This window comes from Carcharodon carcharias, chromosome 19 (genome assembly GCF_017639515.1).
Source record: "Carcharodon carcharias isolate sCarCar2 chromosome 19, sCarCar2.pri, whole genome shotgun sequence".
In the NCBI taxonomy this organism is placed as follows: domain Eukaryota; kingdom Metazoa; phylum Chordata; class Chondrichthyes; order Lamniformes; family Lamnidae; genus Carcharodon; species Carcharodon carcharias.
The window spans coordinates 100,835,695-100,854,390 of NC_054485.1; the positions used below are offsets into that span (position 1 = coordinate 100,835,695).

The 18,696-nt window shown below is 50.2% G+C and overlaps 1 protein-coding gene across 2 annotated transcripts in view; it reads right to left on the reverse strand.

The window, feature by feature from the left end:
* Positions 1 to 710: 710 nt before the first annotated feature.
* The window catches only part of LOC121292012 (PHD finger protein 1-like), a 46,644-nt gene continuing 28,658 nt past the window's right edge, over positions 711 to 18,696 (reverse strand). For both annotated transcript variants that reach the window (XM_041213752.1, XM_041213753.1), the window contains 7 exons: positions 15,635 to 15,758; positions 13,612 to 13,679; positions 12,396 to 12,539; positions 7,349 to 7,472; positions 6,392 to 6,483; positions 2,330 to 2,422; positions 711 to 1,296 (listed from right to left, as the gene is read on the reverse strand). In XM_041213752.1, the coding sequence (XP_041069686.1) occupies positions 942 to 1,296; positions 2,330 to 2,422; positions 6,392 to 6,483; positions 7,349 to 7,472; positions 12,396 to 12,539; positions 13,612 to 13,679; positions 15,635 to 15,758 (1,000 nt within the window). In that variant the 3' untranslated portion in view covers positions 711 to 941. The remainder of the gene's footprint in view (positions 1,297 to 2,329; positions 2,423 to 6,391; positions 6,484 to 7,348; positions 7,473 to 12,395; positions 12,540 to 13,611; positions 13,680 to 15,634; positions 15,759 to 18,696) is intronic.

An 18,696-nucleotide genomic window follows, 5' to 3' on the forward strand; every position in this document is an offset into this window, starting at 1 on the left:
ACAACTCGATGAACAAGGAGAGAACAACTACATAGAAAGTGCTTTCAAATTCAAAATAAAAGTGAAAATTAATTTACAAAGGGCCAAGATGGAGGATAGCCTGGAACAGCCTCAAGCACAACCCTAGTGACTCCCATCACAATCCGACACACATCATTCACAGACCCGCCCCCACCGGGAACTCCCGGCACAGACCCGCCCCCCCCCCCCATCCCCCGGGAACTCCCGGCACAGACCCCCCCACCCCTCGGGAACTCCTGGCACAGACCCACCCCCATCCCCCTCCCCACCGGGAACTCCCGGCACAGACAAACCCACATCCCCCCCGGCACAGACAAACCCACATCCCCCCCGGCACAGACAAACCCACATCCCCCCCGGCACAGACCCACCTACATTCTCCTGGGACGCATACACACTCCTCAAGACCCCCTGAACAGTCCTGTACACCTCCCACACTGATCCTGCACACTGTGCTGAACACACCCTCCAGGGACCCCCAGCACAGCACCATCCGATATACATGCCCCAGGAGCCCCAGGAGCCCCAGCACAGTCCCCTACACATCCCCCTGGGACCACAGCACAGTCCCCATCCATATCCCCCTGGCCCCTAACCCACGCTAAATAATCAGCCATCTCTCCTTTCATTCCACTTCCACCTCAACGTTAAAGCTCAGCGTCAGTCAGTTCCACCCCCCCACCCCCCCCTCCCCTGCCCCGAGGCAGGTTTGCCTCTGAGTGAGCACGTGCTCCAGGATCCTACGACAGTGGACAATCGAAATCAAGCGCAAAGACTTTGAGAGATTAAAAACCGTGCGCGTTAATCCCCAACGCCTATCAGAGTCCAATTTAAAATAAGCTGCCTCAGGTTAGCACTTGGCTCCTAGTCTCTCCCCACCCCACCTCGCCTACTGGAACCGCCCAGAATCTGAACGTGCGCTAAAAGATGGAGGAGCCGCCCCACTCCACCAGGTACTGCACTTTGTTGTCCAGGGTGAGCCTGCGGGCGAGGATTCGCACCGTCTCGCCCCGCGCCAGTCTGCCCATCGCCCCGAAGTAACTGTTGACGGATGAGCGCAGGTAGGAGAGGGGCAGGTCATCGTCGCTGGAGTCACACTGGGACCGGGTGTCCATCAGGTTGTCGGAACCGTCGTCGTCCTCCTCCTCGTCCTCCTCTTCCTCGTCCTCCTGCTCCGTCTCGGCAGCGTCGAGTGGATGCTCGTCCGCGCCCTCTTCGCCATCCGATAGCCGGCCGCCAGCGCTGACAGCCTTGGCCTGACTGCCCGAGTTCTCGCTGAGGGACAAGAGAGGAAGTGGGGGTTAGTGAATCAGCCCTGTGAGCAGCCGGTGGCAGTGTCCAGACCAGCGGAAGGGCCACAGTGGGGAGGGCGGCAGGGAGAGTGGCCGATATTTTATCCCTGTAACAGTAAGTTATATAATATGTACAGGAGCATTATACTCTGTAACACACTATTATAATATACATAGGAGTGTTATAACCTGTAACACACAATGTGTTCTATTATATACACAGGAGTGTTATACCCTGTCACACACAGTGTGCTATATAATATATACAGGAATGTTATACCCTGTCACACACAGTGTGCTATATAATATATACAGGAGTGTTATAGCCTGTAGCACAATTTGTATAATATATACAGGAGTGTTATATAACAGATACAGAAGTGTTATAGCCTGTAACACATTGTGCTATATAATATATATACAGGAGTGTTATACCCTGTAGCACACAGTATGCTATATAATATATATACACAGGAGTGTTATACCTTGTAACACACAGTATGCTATATAATATATACAGGAGTTTTATATAACATATATAGGAGTGTTATACCCTGTAACATACAATGCGTTCTATAATATACACAGGAGTGTGTTATACCCTGTAACACACAGTGTGCTATATAATATACATGAGTGTTATACCCTGTAGCACAGAGTGTATTATATATGTATAAAAAGCATCGAACACTATGCACAGGCAGAACTCCGGCCGGACATTACTGAAACCTTTTAAAGGAGACATTAGGTAGTGTTTGAAGTGGGGAATGTGCAGGGTCATGGTGAATGTTGATAGACTGTGTGGGGTTAGTCCAAGGCTGCTTGTGATGGGCTGAAAGGCCTCCTCTGGCGAGGTCACCTTCCCGATTTCAAATGGCTCTCTTGATTCGCCAGAACCGGGCCCCGATATTTGACTGGTGCAGCAGGATGTAGAGGTGAGGTGTGGGGGCGGGGGTGACGGTGTAGATGGAGTGTGGGCAAAGGACATTGACTGAACAACCATGCGGGGCTCTCACCCATACTCGAGCGAGGACGACGAGGACGACTCCAGGCTGCGAACGTTGTTCGAGGATGGCTGAAACGACGCGTACATCATCTTTGGAGGCGTCCTAGCCAAAGCAGAGGGAAGAGTGAAAAGGTCATCCAGTCTCCCTCAATCTCCCCACCCAACAATCCGCGGGCCTGTTTACACAGCCAATTATAATAAACGCACTGCCTGGCAGGCAGGTGGCACACACTCAGTGGGCAGACCAGCCTCCTCCTGAGTCGTAATGACTCAATCGTAAGTGAACTCTGTCAATGCCTGAAGGGGGAGAACATTTGCACGGCTGTGGGGAAAACAAGGCGCAGTGGAGCTAACTCTTTCAAAGGGCCAGCACAGACATAATGGGCCGAGCGGCCTCCTTCTGCCCTGTATCACTCTGCGATCAATACAGCTCGATTCGCCTCACTGTTCCTCTTCTCCTTACACAGTTTGTGCACTTGGTCTCCCAAAACCTTCCTGCTCACCCATCGTATGCTCATCATTTATCCTTCTCGGGTCTAAAGTGGATGACCTTACATGCGACCATTCTGAGCTGCACAAAGCACTCTTTGCTATGCATCACTTAACCCATCGTATTCTTCTGCAAATTCCTGCACCCTTCAATTCCTCCACCACACGCTGTCCACTGAATTTAGCCTCAACATAAACATCACGCCTCTATTGCAGTCAAAGTATTCCAAGCTGCTTCACAGAATCTTTACCAGGGGGTTTGACACTAGCCTCAGCAGGAGGGTGTTAAAAACCCGACCAGTTCATTCGTATCATTCAGGGAAGGAAACCCGTCCTTTTTAAACCTGCTCCGGCCCAAACTTGCGACTCCAGTCCCACACCAAATGTGGTCGACTCTTAACTACCCTCTGAAGGGGCCAAGCGAGAGGCACTCAGTTACAACAAACCTGAGACCAGTGGCTCATGAAGGCAGCCCAGCACCACCACTTCAGAGCAATTAGGCTTGGGTAATAAACGACTGCCCTGTCAGTAATGCCCAGATCCCGGAGGATGAAAAGGATGCCCCCAAAGCGCCTTCCAACCAAATTAAGCAGTTTTTTTTTTAAAGTGGGACCTCTTTAATCATTTAGGAAATGCGGCAGCCAATTTGCACACAGTAAGGTCTCACAAACAGCAATAAAGACCAGGTATTGAGTGTTTTTTTTTAAAAAAAAAAAGCACCAAGCAGAATGCCAGGGAAAATTCCGAAGCAACGCCACTAACTGACGAGGCCTCAGTTCAACATCTCATCCGAAAGATGAGACTGCCCCCACTGGCAATGCAGCACCGAGGGAGTCAGCCACTGGAGAGTCAACCTTGAATTTTGTGGAGCGGGACTTGAACCCACAACCTTCTGATTCAGAAGCAGGAATGCTACCCACTAAGCCACAGCTGTGCAATGAGTGATGGGAAAAAAAATAACACTTCACTTTTTAAAAAATTCTTTCATGGGAAGTGGTAAGGACAGAGTTCGTTACCCATCTTGAATTGTGTGGATTGCTCGACCACTTCAGGGAGGAGTTATGAGTCAACCCCATTGCTATGGGTCTGGAGTCACATGTAGGCCAGACCGGGTAAGGACAGCAGATTCCCTTCCCTAAAGGACATCAGTGAACCAGATAGGTTTTTAAATGACAATCGATGATAATTTCACAGTCACTTTCAATTCAAGATTTCATTAATTGTATTTAAATTGGTGGGATTTGAACCTACGTCCCCAAAGTATAAGCCTGGGCCTCTGGATTTGAAGTCCTGTGACATTACCACAATGCCACTGTTTTCCCCCGATATGAGAGATAGGAAAGGGCTGAGACTGAACGGAGAAAATGATCAAATAGATTAATTCCCCTCCCCACCACTGGAGTAAGGATGGTTCATTCCAAATAAAGCGCACACATACACCTCTCACCCATTTCTGAAGTGGTGCATTCCACTTTAGCCACCCACACACACGTCCTTGCGCAACCTGTGCTCTTCCTCCCCTGAAGGCATCGAGGGGAGCACTTCCATGCCAAGCGGTCTCACCCAAGTGACTTTTCCCTCCCACACGTGATCTTTTGACCACGGCAGAGGCACCACAGTCGGGGTCCTCACTCAAAATGCCCACAAATAAAGATGCCTAAGCCAGTTGGAGTTGGTTTATTATCCCCTCCCCCCTACAACCAGAGGGTGTATAGGCCTTGCATATCACCTCTGCCACCATCCCCTGGCTGCGGCAAGGGACCTCTTGTTGGGGTGGGGGGGGGGGGGGGGGGGGGGGGGGGGGGGGGGTGCAGGGGGGACGGTGAAAATCTCACGGCCACTATTTCGACAAAGAGCAGTGGGAGTGCTGCCCGGTCTCCCAGCCAATATTTATCCAACCAGCAATCACTAAAAGCAGGTTATCTGCTCACTGAGCACATTGGTGTTTGTGGGATCTTGCTGTGCTCCAATAGGCTGCCACTGTCCCCACATTACAACAGCAGGTACACTTTACACAAGTTGCCCTAAAGTGCTCTGGGCTACCCAGAGGTTGCAAAAGGCCCTGGATAGATGCTTTCTCGTTTGTAGTTGTTCTGGATTTCTGAAGCCTCCATTTAGTCCAGGTCAGCCTTGGTCCTTTGTTTATTCTTTTCGTGGTAAGGCCAGTATTTGTTGCCCACTCCTAACTGCCCTTGAGAAGGTGGTGGTGAGTTGCCTTCTTGCACACCCACAGTGCTGTTAGGGTAGGAGTTCCAGAATTTTGACCCAGCGTCAGTGAAGGAACAGTGATATATTTCCAAGTCAGGATGGTGAGTGACTTGGAGGGGAACTTACAGGTGGTGGTGTTCCCAAGTGACTGGTACCCTTGTCCTTCTAGGTGGTAATGGTCATGCGTTTGGAAGGTGTCTAAAGAAGAATAATACGGACTCGAAATGTCAACACTGTTTCTCTTGCCACAGATGCCGCCAGATCTGCTGAGTTTTTCAGCATTTTCTGTTTTTATTTCCAGCATCTACAGTATTTTGCTTTTATTTATATATGCGGGTTTGGAATGTGCTGTTGAAGGAGCCTTGGTGAGATCCTGCAGTGCATGTTGTAGATGGTACTCACTGCTGCTACTGTGCATCGGTGGTGGAGGGAGTGAATATCTGTGGCGGTGGATGGGGTGAAGGTCAAATGGGCGGCTTTGTCGTGGATCATGTTGAACTTCTTGAGTGATGTTGAAGCTGCACTCGTCCAGTCAAGTGGAGAGAGAGATCAAGAGATCAATCCTGACTTGTGCCTTGTAGATGGTGGGCAGGCTTTGGGGAGTCAGGACGTGAGTTACTCACCACAGGATTCTTAGCCTCTGACCTACTCTTGTATTTATATGGCTGGTCCAGTTCAGTTTCTGGTCAATGGTAACGCCCATGAGGTTAATATTGGGGGGATTCAGTGATGTTAAAGCAATTGAATGCCATGGGGAAATGATTAGATTCTCTTTTATTGGAAATGGTCATTGCCTGGCACTTGTGTGGTGCAAATAACATTGAGGTCATAAGGAAGAACTTTTTTTTTAAGCAGAGGGGAGTGGGTGTCTGGAATTCGCTGTCCAAGTTGGTGGTAGAAGCAGAAACTCCAAACTCTTTTCAAAAGTACCTGGATCTGCACCTAAAGTGCTGTAAGCTGCAGGGCAATGCAGGAAGGTGGGATTAGAAAGGGCACCTTGGTGTCCTCAAGCTGGCATGGACAAGATGGGCCTAATGGCCTCCTTCTGTGCTGTAACTTTTCTATGGTTCTTTCTAATGTCAATGTCAGGGTCTAGCCTTGTGGCTTTATGCACTACTTCAAGGGCTTGAGTATCTACTCTGTCTCAATGGCCACTGTCCTCTAACCAACTATCCCTGTTGTATAATCTGTAGCGCACAAACTCCCTTGGGTAAATCCAATAGGATGAACAGAAGGAATGTCCAGCAAGGGTGCAGTCGTCGCCCCGCTACATCATTCTATGATCAGCCAAGATAATGGGCCAAAAGCCAGGAGGGTGAAGACAAGCATCTAGAGCTTCCCACCCCATCCCAGCACTTGTGGGCTGCCCTCTTACCTCTCTGTATTCTCCCGGATGGGACACGTGCTGTTGCTGCCTCTGCAGCCCTGGTAGGACTGGTTGGGGCTGGAAGGACTCGCTACCACATTCTGCAGGGACAAAGACACCAACCATCAGCTTGTGCGCTGCACTTCGCACCCTCACCCTCTGACCACTTCCAACAGCACGCCACAGCGAAGGAGAACGGGCTGAGACACCACATCAACAAACCGCCGACGATTACTCTCTCTCTCACCCTGGCCCATGTCAATCGCTCACACAAAACCAAACTGTCCAGATCTCCGCTTCTCACTCACCCAGGCGTAAAAGCTGCAAATCGGATCTCGCACAGGCTGGAGCGGAAATCTGGAACTCTCTCTCCCCCCCACTGCCGCTAAGGGCTATGGGTGGTGAGGGTCAACTGAAACTTTCAATACTGAGGTCCATAGATTTTTGTTGGGCAGCAGTATTGAGGGATATGAAAGCAAAGGTGAGCAAATGGAATCGAAATCCAGATCCACCATTCGGTTAGATCCTAGCTGAACAGACTAGAAGGGCTGAATGGCCTCCTCCTCTTCCTATTTTCTTCATTCCCTTCGTATCACTCACACTAACTGCTTTACATGATTCCTCTCTCAACCTTTCCCCTGTTTTCCCATCTGTAGATAGCTTTGCCGGGCGAGGGTGTTGAGGGTTACAAAACCAAAGGTGGGTAAGTGGAGCACCGGTCGTGATTTAACTGAATGGTGGAACAGACTCGAGGGGCTGAATGTTCGAATCCTCTGCCGTCCTCTTCTCGCTGTTGGATTTTCAAAGGGGTGCAACCCTTCGACTAAGGGACCTAGTGCCCCAGGACTGCTTCCCTTCACCCTCTAGCAGACCTCCCTCCGGCTTCCCCCCACCCCCACCCCCCCTCTCTCTCTCCGCAACCCAGCGGCCCCCAACAGCCACCCCCAAACCCCCAGGCCGGGTCACCTGAGTGATGGCTTTCTGCAGCAGTCGACGTGCTCGCCTGGTCTTCAGCTCGTACAGATCCTGAGGGTCCCGGTGGCGAGGGGGTCTCTTGGCCTTCAGCTTCTTCACCCCCTCGAGCATGGACCTGGAGGGGAGGGACAGAAGGGAGTGGGGGGGGTGGGGGAGAGAGAAGAGGAGGAGGTGCAAAATAATATAAAACCATTTCAGAATCACGCCTTCCCACGGGGACGGTACATAACATGGCAAGTACTGCACAGAGCCGAGGATAGGGGAACGGCGGTTGGGGGAGGGGGGACGGACGGAGGCTTCGGGTGGCGGGGGGTTGCACAATGCTGCTTTACCAGGTGCCCCATAACTCTTTGCTCCAACCCACCACTTCCCAGCTCCCACTCAGAGTCCGGATCAACAGCCGGTTCAGGCTAGACGGCTTCAAAAGGGCAAGGAGCAGAAATTATGTCCTCTCAGCATTAATCTGAAGGGGTCATTTTCAGGGAAATGCCAATTAAAAAAAAGGACCAGAGCGGAGGTGAGGATTAAAAACAAAAATCTTATAAAGCAGCAAGTTGCTGTGACCTGGAATGCGTTGCCCGAAAGGGCGATGGAAGTAGATTCAATGATAACATTCAAAAGGAAATTGGACAAGTACTGAAGCTGGTATATGTTAGGCTTATTGAGGAATAGCCCCAGTGGGACTGACTGAGGTGGTACAGATTATGATGGGCTGAATGGCCTCCTTCTAGGCCACGTCATTCTATGAAGTGGGGAGGCTGGCATTAATCTGTGCAGGGGGCCTCCCCTCACTCTTGCCAGCACAATCCCCCGCCACTTAAAACCTTCCACTGTCCAAACTGGCAACCACAAACATCTGCCAAAAGAGCGGCAGCCATTAACCATTTGCAGCAACACCGGACTCCGAGGTTGCTGGTTATAGTGTATTCAGTGCTGTGTAAATTCCGGGCAGAAACAGTTGTGCCAACAGCACTAATTCGCACCTCATTGAGAGTGAAAAACGCAACAACAAACACAGCTAAATAATTCGTCCCATTACCGTCCCCCTTGCACCATCACTTGTCACTTAATCTTTCCTGTCCACCACAGGCCCCCACCCCCTCTACACCCCTTCTGTTCTTTCCTCCATTCCCCCTTTCCCTGCCCCTATACTTGCTTAAAACCTCTCATCTCTAACTTCTGAGTTGTGAGGAAAGGTCGTTGACCTGGAACATTAGCTCCATCTTTTTCTCACTCGCTCCACAGAGTCTGTCCCAACTCGCTCAGCATTTCTACCTTCTTCATCTCTTACTTAAGTAAATAACACTTGGTTAATGTTCAACTACCTCTGGGGTCCTTCAGCCTTTCCAACTGTCCCCCAAGCGCGTGCTGGAGTTACAGTTTGCATTGAATAATGACCAGTGTTTAATTACGGCTGCATACACAGTGACAGAACAGGCTCCAGGCTGAATGACTGGGCAATATCTCCCCATGATTTTGTATAATATCTTCCACTGTGCTCAGAATTATTGACCCAATAACTCAACCATTAACCACCATACCCTAAATTGTCCCATCACTTGATGTGATAACTGGCTTCGAACTGCATTGGTGATGTTAGCAGATGAATGTTTGTGAGGTGCTGCTCTTTGCTATTCAAGCAGAGATATCAATCCACTGATTTGATAATGGACTAACACCAAGCTATAAGGCAGCCAGGAATTTCATACAAACACATGGAGTATTTGTCCACTAACGTCACTAAAACGAGTTCAAGTCATTGCTAAACAATTAAAATCTCAGTTTTCTTGAGTGAAAGAACGTCCATTTGTTGAATGAGCGTAGGTTGATCCCGGGCATGGAGGAATTTTCTTACGAGGAGAGGTCGAGTAGGTTGGGCCTGTAACTCATTGAGTTTAGAAGCATGAGACCTTATTGAAACGTATAAATATCTTAGGGGGCTTGACAGGGTAAATGGTGAGAGGTTGTTTCCCCTTTGGGAGAGTCTAGGACCAGAGGGCATAATCTCAGAGTAAGGGGGTCACCTGTTTAAAACAGAGATGAGGAAGAATTTCTTCTCTCAGGAGGGTATTGAATCTGTGGAATTCTTTACCGCAGAGGGCTGTAGAGGCTGGGTTGTTAGGTATATTCAAGTTTGAGATGGACAGATTTTTAATCAGTGAGAGAAACGAGGGTTATGGGGAAAAGGCAGGAAAGTGCAATGAAGATTATCAGATCAGCCACAATCTCACTGAATGGCGGAGCAGACTCGATGGGCCGAATGGCCTACTTCTGCTCCTATGTCTTATGGCCTTGATTAATCATGCATGAAGACAGGGCGACCACCTTTCCCGTATTTAAAGGGGATTGCCCCTCATTTTGAGTGCTTGAACCGTGTCTAGTGTCCCCTATATCTAGGGCAGCCTATGGGAGACTAATCCTGGGGTCTCTGAGGTGAGTTTGAGTGATTCAAGCAGGGCTGCAAGTGTGCTGGCCACCAGAGGGATGCTAATGTTGTGGTTCAACAAGATTAAGTTCTACGTTTTAGCTGATATCTGAAATTATGGTCTCAAAGACACACATGTCCCCACTAGGCGGGCTGAACCTTCTCCTCCTGTCCCCGTGTCCCTCTGTAATGATGCTCCGCTCACTGAATTTGTTTGGAGACACAACGCTGCTCATACTGAGAGACTGCTTGCCTCCAATGCACTGCCTTGTGTCCAGTGGCAGCCGGGTCTCCAGTGTTAGCCCCTAAAGCTCTAGAAACATCTCCCCCACTACACCTATCCTCCACTCCCCCCCACTACACCTATCCTCCACTCCCCCCGCCCTCCCCCCCACTACACCTATCCTCCACTCCCCCCCACTACACCTATCCTCCACTCCCCCCGCCCTCCCCCCCACTACACCTATCCTCCACTCCCCCCGCCCTCCCCCCCACTACACCTATCCTCCACTCCCCCCGCCCTCCCCCCCACTACACCTATCCTCCACTCCCCCCGCCCTCCCCCCCACTACACCTATCCTCCACTCCCCCCGCCCTCCCCCCCCACTACACCTATCCTCCACTCCCCCCGCCCTCCCCCCCACTACACCTATCCTCCACTCCCCCCGCCCTCCCCCCCCCACTACACCTATCCTCCACTCCCCCCGCCCTCCCCCCCCACTACACCTATCCTCCACTCCCCCCGCCCCACTACACCTATCCTCCACTCCCCCCGCCCTCCCCCCCACTACACCTATCCTCCACTCCCCCCGCCCTCCCCCCCCACTACACCTATCCTCCACTCCCCCCGCCCTCCCCCCCCACTACACCTATCCTCCACTCCCCCCCGCCCTCCCCCCCCACTACACCTATCCTCCACTCCCCCCGCCCTCCCCCCCAACTACACCTATCCTCCACTCCCCCGCCCCACTACACCTATCCTCCACTCCCCCCGCCCCACTACACCTATCCTCCACTCCCCCCGCCCCACTACACCTATCCTCCACTCCCCCCGCCCTCCCCCCACTACACCTATCCTCCACTCCCCCGCCCCACTACACCTATCCTCCACTCCCCCCGCCCCACTAACACCTATCCTCCACTCCCACGCCCCCCCTACACCTATCCTCCACTCCCCCGCCCACTACACCTATCCTCCACTTCCCCCCGCCCTCCCCCCCACTACACCTATCCTCCACTTCCCCCGCCCACTTCACCTATCCTCCCACTCCCCGCCCCACTTCACCTATCCTCCACTCCCCGCCCCCTCCCCCCCCACTACACCTATCCTCCACTCCCCCCGCCCTCCCCCCCCCACTACACCTATCCTCCACTCCCCCCGCCCCCCCCACTACCACCTATCCTCCACTCCCCCCGCCCCACTACACCTATCCTCCACTCCCCCGCCCTCCCCCACTACACCTATCCTCCACTCCCCCGCCCCCACTACACCTATCCTCCACTCCCCCCCCGCCCCACTACACCTATCCTCCACTCCCCCCGCCCTCCCCCCCCACTACACCTTTCCTCCACTCCCCCCGCCCTCCCCCCCACTACACCTATCCTCCACTCCCCCGCCCCACTACACCTATCCTCCACTCCCCCCGCCCCCCCCCAACTACACCTATCCTCCACTCCCCCCGCCCCCCCCCCCCCCAACTACACCTATCCTCCACTCCCCCCGCCCCCCCCCCCCCAACTACACCTATCCTCCACTCCCCCCTCCCCCAACTTCCACCTTTCTTTCGATCCTTTAAGATACTCCTTAAAACTTACCTCTTTGACCAAAGTTTTTAGCCACCTGTACCTAACATCTCCTCATGTGGCTTGGTGTCTGTTTGATAACCATTCCTGTGAAATGCCTCAGGACGTGTTACTCTCTTAAAGCTGCTATATAACTTGTTGCCAGTGTTGGTTATCACAGCAGTGTCAATATTCATGACTGTTTAAAGCCACTGATCAGAGTGGAACTGGGAACAGAAGGATTCTCCACAAGGTGCTTCTTGTATAGTAATTAATAAATTAAGAAATAAATAAATGTCATTTGGCAGTACAGGACTTGAGTGCTGCTGAAAAAAAAGAGACATGTCGAAGCTTTTTGTCTTACACTCATCAGGACACTTTGCAAGTATAAAAGGGGAAACAACAATTTATACTGTATGTGAAGAGAGTGCTGATTGGTGGGCAAGTGGCCTTGCCATGGAGAATGCACCAGCGATGGTGACTCACAGTTAACTGCCAAGCATTGTTTGAAATTTAAACCAGGCAGCTTGACCCTGATTGGGTAAGACATCACCCTGAGGAATGAGTCAGCGAATGGCTATGCCTTATGTTGTTTAGCTGAAACAAGCACAACGTGTGTACACGTTCTTTCTGTCTGCAAAGAACATGGCCCTGTAAAGCTTAGATAGGTCTCTTTTTCCAGCTATATAGTAATAGCGAAGTATATACTGGCCTTGTGGGTAAATCACATTGAAACAAACATGCTTGCCATATCCGGTGGGGAATGCATATCTTCAACACCGCGAGTCTGTGCTTACGTTAAGCTCCCTCCCTGGCCTGGTCTACACCAACCTGTTGGAGGTCGAGCTGGCAGAGGTCGCCATCAGCTGGTTGGCGATCTCGCAAAGTGTGGCAGCGGGCGGAGGCTGAGGTGGGAGCCTCTCCTGCAGGCCGAAGATGCACTTCTTTTTCTTAATCTCTTTCCCGGACACAAATCTGGTGAGGGAGGGGGAGTAGAGAGAGAGAGAGAGAGAGAGCGCGAGGGGGGATTTAATAAAAAAAAGAAAAATATGAGTGATCAGGAAAAAGGGGGAGGGGCAGGGGGTAAAGAGGGAAGGAGAGTTGAGAAAAGAGTGATAGGGAAAAAAAAAGTGAGTAAGATAGAAAGCAAGAGAAAGGGAAAAAAAGGAGCAAAGAGAACAGGAGAAATTAACACCCACATTTATGGGCCCATCCCTAATTGCCCTCGCATTGAGTGGCTTGCTAAGATATTGCAGAGAGCAGTTATGACTCAACCACATTGCTGTGGGTCTGGAGTCACATGCAGACAGAACAGGTAAAGGTGGCAGATTTCCTTCCCTAAGAGGAATTAATTAGTGAACCAGATGGGTTTTTCTTTTACAACAATCAATAATAGTTTCATGGTCACCATTACTGAAGACCCAGCTCCCTGCTTGATTACATTTCGCTACTTTTGTACTTTGTCTTATAACACATTTGAATACATCCAATTGGTAACCGACAGACCGGTTCCATACTATCGAGTACATAAACATGTGAATTTGCTAACCAATTATTCTAAAGGATGTGTACATAATTATATTATCCAATCAGAGTTAAAAAATGTACACAAGGACCTTGGTTCTTACAAATCAAGACTGTATGTATTTCATCAAAGCCCCCTCTTTGTCCATTGTTCGTCTTCCCATATCTAAGCTGAAACCATTTTGTCCCTTCCCTTGTCTGAGAAAGGAGTACACTTAATCTAATTTATGTCATACTTCATCTCCAGCCTGGCTGTGCAATGTCCATCTGGTTTTCCTCAACTGTTAATAAGTTTAGCATCAATGACTGCCTGGAGATTTAAGTGTGATCAGCAAATTCTTACTGCGTTTTCTTTTAATATATTTAATTTTCCCCTAACACGTAGGAATAAACGTCAGCCAGGAGGCTGCTCAGTGCTACGCTGGGCATGTCGGTCTGGATTTACACGCTCAAGCCTCCGGAGTAGTACTTAAACCCACAATCTTTATCATTGGCTAAGGGTTACAAAGGACTGGTTTCTTACCTGTTCCTATGGCTGTTCAGGGCATTTAGGATCTGTTCGTAGCGTTCCGACTTTGAGGCAGTGGACAGCTGCAAACAGGAAGCGGCAGAGGTCAAACAGCAACAAAAAAGTGGCCACCTAAATTGTTCTTATAAAATTGACAGCAAGGCATCTCAGCCGCAACAGGGCAAGGGCACGTGCGGGCAGGTAGGGGTGCGAGAGGGCGGGGGCCGCGAGAGTGAGATAAATGAAAACACACGAGTCCCTCCAAAGTCTCAAGTTACAGGATGAATATCTGAGCTTTAGTGATCAGGAAGGCCCTGTGTTTGATCGTCTGCCTGTGTTACTTAGTGGTTTCACTGGGCAGAGGCATCGCAGCAGGTCTAGAGTTAAGGAGGGCTGACAAATGTCAGCAGCCAGGGGGGTCTGTTCCTGATCCGCCTCACCACCACCCCCACTGGTATGGTTGTTTGGGACAGGACAAGGTCTGGTGGCGGAGTGATGCCACCACCCCCACCCCCCCCAACCCAGTCGAACAGCCTGTCAGCAATGGCTGCCGTTGAACGATGAGGCAGGTATTGCGGCCCATCACGGAGCTACTCCACTGCAGGATTCGACAGTTTCGGGAGAGGAAAGAAGACAAAACGAAGCTGTCGGGGGAGGGGTAAAGGTAAACCCACCTGAGTGCCCCGAATGATCCTTGGGTAAGGATCCGTATGTGTCAGCAGCCATCACAAACCTCACCAACTTCCACCCGGAGCACCCATTCACTCAGAGCAGACAGGCAGGGTCGGCGTGCGAGGGTGGGGGTAGTGTAGTGCTTATGACACTACGATTTTTAAGATTCATTCACAGGATGTGGGCTTCACTGGCTGAGCCAGCATTTATTGCCCATCCCTAGTTGCCCTTGAGGTGGTGGTGGTGAGCTGCCTTCTTGAACAGCTGCAGCCTCTGTGGTGTAGGTACACCCACAGTGCTGTTAGGGAGGGAGTTCCAGGATTTTGACCCAGCGACAGTGAGGGAACAGCGATATATTTCTAAGTCAGGATGGTGAGTGACTTGGAGGGGAATCTCCAGATTCCCATCTACCTGCTGCCCTTTGTCATTCTAGGTGGTAGTGGCCGTGGGTTTGGAAGGTGCTGTCGAAGGAGCCTTGGTGAGTTGCTGCAGTGCATCGTGTAGATGGTGCACACACTGCTGCCACTATGTTGGTGGTGGAGGGAGTGAATGTTTGTGGATGTGGTGCCAATCAAGTCCTGGATGGTGTTGAGCTTCTTGAGTGTTGTGGGAGCTGCACTCATCCAGGTAAGTGGGGAGTATTCCATCACACCCCTGACTCGTGCCTTGTAGATGGTGGACAGGCTTTGGGGAGTCAAGTGGTGAGTTACTCGACGCACTATTCCTCACCTCCGACCTGCTCTTGTAGCCACAGTATTTATATGTCTAGTCCAGCTCAGATTCTGATCCCCGGTAGCTGAGTCACAAAACCGTATTCCACTTGCCTTTAAGATTCCAGCTGGATCACTGATGTCCTTTGAGGAAGAGAGAGGCAAGGGAGACCAGGCCTGGCCTACAGGTATCTCCATTCCCCGCCCCCTCTCCCGACCCTAAGGTGACCCTGAATTCCAGGCTCCACCCTCGCTCCATATCTATGTGCTCTCTCAAGTAAGGGGCGACACTCTAAGCTGTGAAACAATTTTAACCTGGCTGTAAGGAATTGGCAGCAACATTGCTTTTACAGTCCATCTGATATTGACTTGAATAGAGGGTAAACATTCCACTCAATCCCATGGAACTGCCACCCAGTAAATTAGAGTAATGTCCCTCCCCCACCCCATCCCATCCCGGGAGTCAGCATTCCAGAAAACCTGGGGGGAGGGGTGGGGAGGAGGTGGCAGGACAAGCGGGAGAGAGAGATACCGAAAATCAGAAAAAATAGTTCCGCCGTACTGCTCTGTCTTCATTTTCGCGATGATTTTATGTTCCATTCCCTGGGCACAATCGGGAAGCGTCTGTCGCCCCCGAGCTCCTGTCATGCACATACCTGGCCGACCAGCAGGTTCTCCCAGTTCTCATTGGCAAACGCCAAGATCTCTCGCTCAAAGTCGAAGTATTTCCTCCTGCAGCAGGTGCTGAGGTGGTAGAGGATCAGGTGCGCAATGTCGACCCTGGAAACCACACAAGAGCGCAGAGAGGTAAATCGCAGCTCGCCAGCGCACCCTCTCCCCCGCCCGCCCAAGCAAACCTCAGCTGGGTGTTTTCAAACCAAACTTACGCTGAAACCCGGAAATCAGAGGCTCCCAAGAGTGCTGGGCGGGCGGGGGAGAGCAGGGTGAGGGGGCCTCCTGAGGGAGTCACACAGGGACCTTGGGTACCAAGGATAACTGTGGATGTGGGGTCAGTGTGGGAAGGTGGAGTTGAGGGAGGAGATCAGCCATGGTCGCACTGAACAGCGGAGCCAGCTACGGCTACAGCTGCTCCTGTTCCTTGGGTGAGCCAAATATCCTGGGATCGGCTGCATCTCCCACAAACACCTGAGATCACGCCTAATTCTACTTTGCTTGTCGGGGTTCCCAGTCCATTACTATCCCATGGTCCCTTCTGCGGAGAGGGATGTACTGATCCAGGTACCCACAATATTGGCAGGGTGCGCTGTCTCCACTACAGTGGATGCTGGATAAAAAACTCCCCATTACACAGACACAGACATTTCCAGCACGCTTGACATGCACATCCAATGTTTTGACTCACAAAAGGACTTTTAAAAAATTTGTTTGGGATGTGGGTGTTGCATTTATTACCCATGAACTGAGTGACTTGCTTGGCCATTTCAGAGGGCATATAAAAGAGTCAACTACAATGCTGTGGGTCTGGAGACACACATAGGACCAGGTAAGAACAGCAGATTTCCTTCCAGATGGGTTTTTACAACAATTGTTTCGCTGTCATCCGCAGACTTTTAATTCCAGAATTCAAATTTCATTGTGGGATTCAAACCCGGCTCGCCAGAGCATTACCCTGGGTCTCTGGATTACCAGTCCAGTGACAATACCACTATGCCACTGCCTCCTCTCTATTTAGCACAGAAATTCTTAGGCTGTAGTGTTATTGAAACCAATAGTAAAATAGTCTTTTCCTCCATCTCCACCCACCCATCCAAACCATCTCATGTCCCCCTCACTCTCTGGCCTGTAGTCAGACAGCTGCTGGTATCCCTGATGGCACCCAGTAGGTAAAGAAAGGTATCCCCCCCAAATATTTCAGGCGCAGTTCATGGCCAGTTAGCTGATCTCAATTCAAACGCACTCTGGACTGGAGCGGGTTCGAAGGAAAATCCTGGCCTCGTTCACAATCTGCCCACACCTGCCAGGAAGTGTGGACACTGAGAGGACAGGGCTGTGGTGCCTTCCATAGTCGAGCAGCATGCAGTCGCTCGCGGCTCACCTCACACGCGCTAGCAATGTGAAATCATTCCCTCAGCTAGGGCGGGGGTGGGAGAAGAGAGTCTGCACCTTCACAAATGGAAAAAGAGGGGAATTGGCAACAGATTAAAAGCAAGGCATTGGACTTGGAATGGGCCACCAGGACACTCAAACCTGCTCCACTATTGACTCGGCACAACTAGCTGCTTTACCTTTGTAATTACGGTGCAGTTCTAATCCTTAGTGCACTTTATATACCTCGAGGAATGAGAAGGCTGAGGGGCAACTTGTGTCAAGAAACTATCACATTTTTCCTAATATTATTGTGGGACATTTTAAAGCAGGCTTGTGTGTGGCTAAGTTAATTAAACTAGAGATGATTAGACTGGAAGGTTTAATTTACCAAAGAAAAAGAAGTGAAGTATAAAACAGGAGTTTGAAAAGGAGACGGGTAAAGCTAGGTTGAGGCCAACAGATAGTGTGAATGAAATTTGCATTTTTAAATGAGTGGGAAAGGTGTTTGATTTTCAAAAGGGACATGACATTTATTTTACCAGTTGCAAAAATCTTAAGGCAAGGTTATCACACTGATTTTTCCCCAAAAATGCTGGCCATGAGAACATGAAAGATATTTACACTCTGGGTAAAGTAACTTCTAAAGACAAGTGGAAACAATGGGATTTACAAATCAAAGGGATAAAATATATTTGAAGAAAATGGAAGGTTGGGTGAGGTGTGGCTGAGAGAGATCTAGAAAGGTGACTGTGTAAAACTTGGGGAGAGAAAAGTCTGCAGCCATCCTGCAGAAGTTTGCTGTTCAACCAAAGTTGTATTAAAAGCCTTTGGAAGTCCATTGTCCAGTGGGTGCCTGTGGTAAAATTGCTGGATGACTTTATAAATTTGGAATCTATTAGACTGTTGCCTTAAAGGGGGTGTGTAGTTGGGAGTCTGGTTAAGCGGAAATTTTGGGAACTGTTATAACTGTGTAACTGTAAACTTGTGTGTGTTTAAGTTTGTTCTTTTGTTAATAAATGTTCTAATTTAATCTTTAAAATCTCTGAAGGTGGTAGTGGACACTACTTCTGACTTCAGTGCACAAACCACCTTGTAATAAATAAAAATTGTGATAGCGTGGTCAAGTTTCCCTCGTGGATTTTGTCAGCCTGGCATACCACCTGCCATATCATAACACCTGATAGATGCTTTAATGAGATGCTAAATCAAGGCCCCATTTGCCTATTTGGGTAGATGTTAAAGATCCCATGGCACTACTTGGAAGAAGAGCAGGGAAGTTACCCCCAATGTCCTGGGCAATATTCATCCCTCAACCAACATCGCTAAAACAGGTCATTACCACGTTGCTGTTCGTGGGAGCTTGCTGTGCACAAATTGGCTGCCACATTTCCTACACTGCAACAGTGACTAGGCTTCAAAAAGTGCTTCATTGGTTGTAAAATACTTTTCAGACATCCGGTGGTCATGGGAAGAGCTATATAAATGCAAGTCAGTCTTTATTTTAAACCTATGAAGGGGTTCAATAGAGGCAGAGACAAGAGACGTTTTCACTTTTGGGCGAGTTGAAAACTAGGCACCATAAATATAAGACAGTCAGCGATAAATCCAACAGGGAATTCAGGAGAAACGTCTTTACCCAGACAGTTGCGGAGCTTACTCCACAACTGAA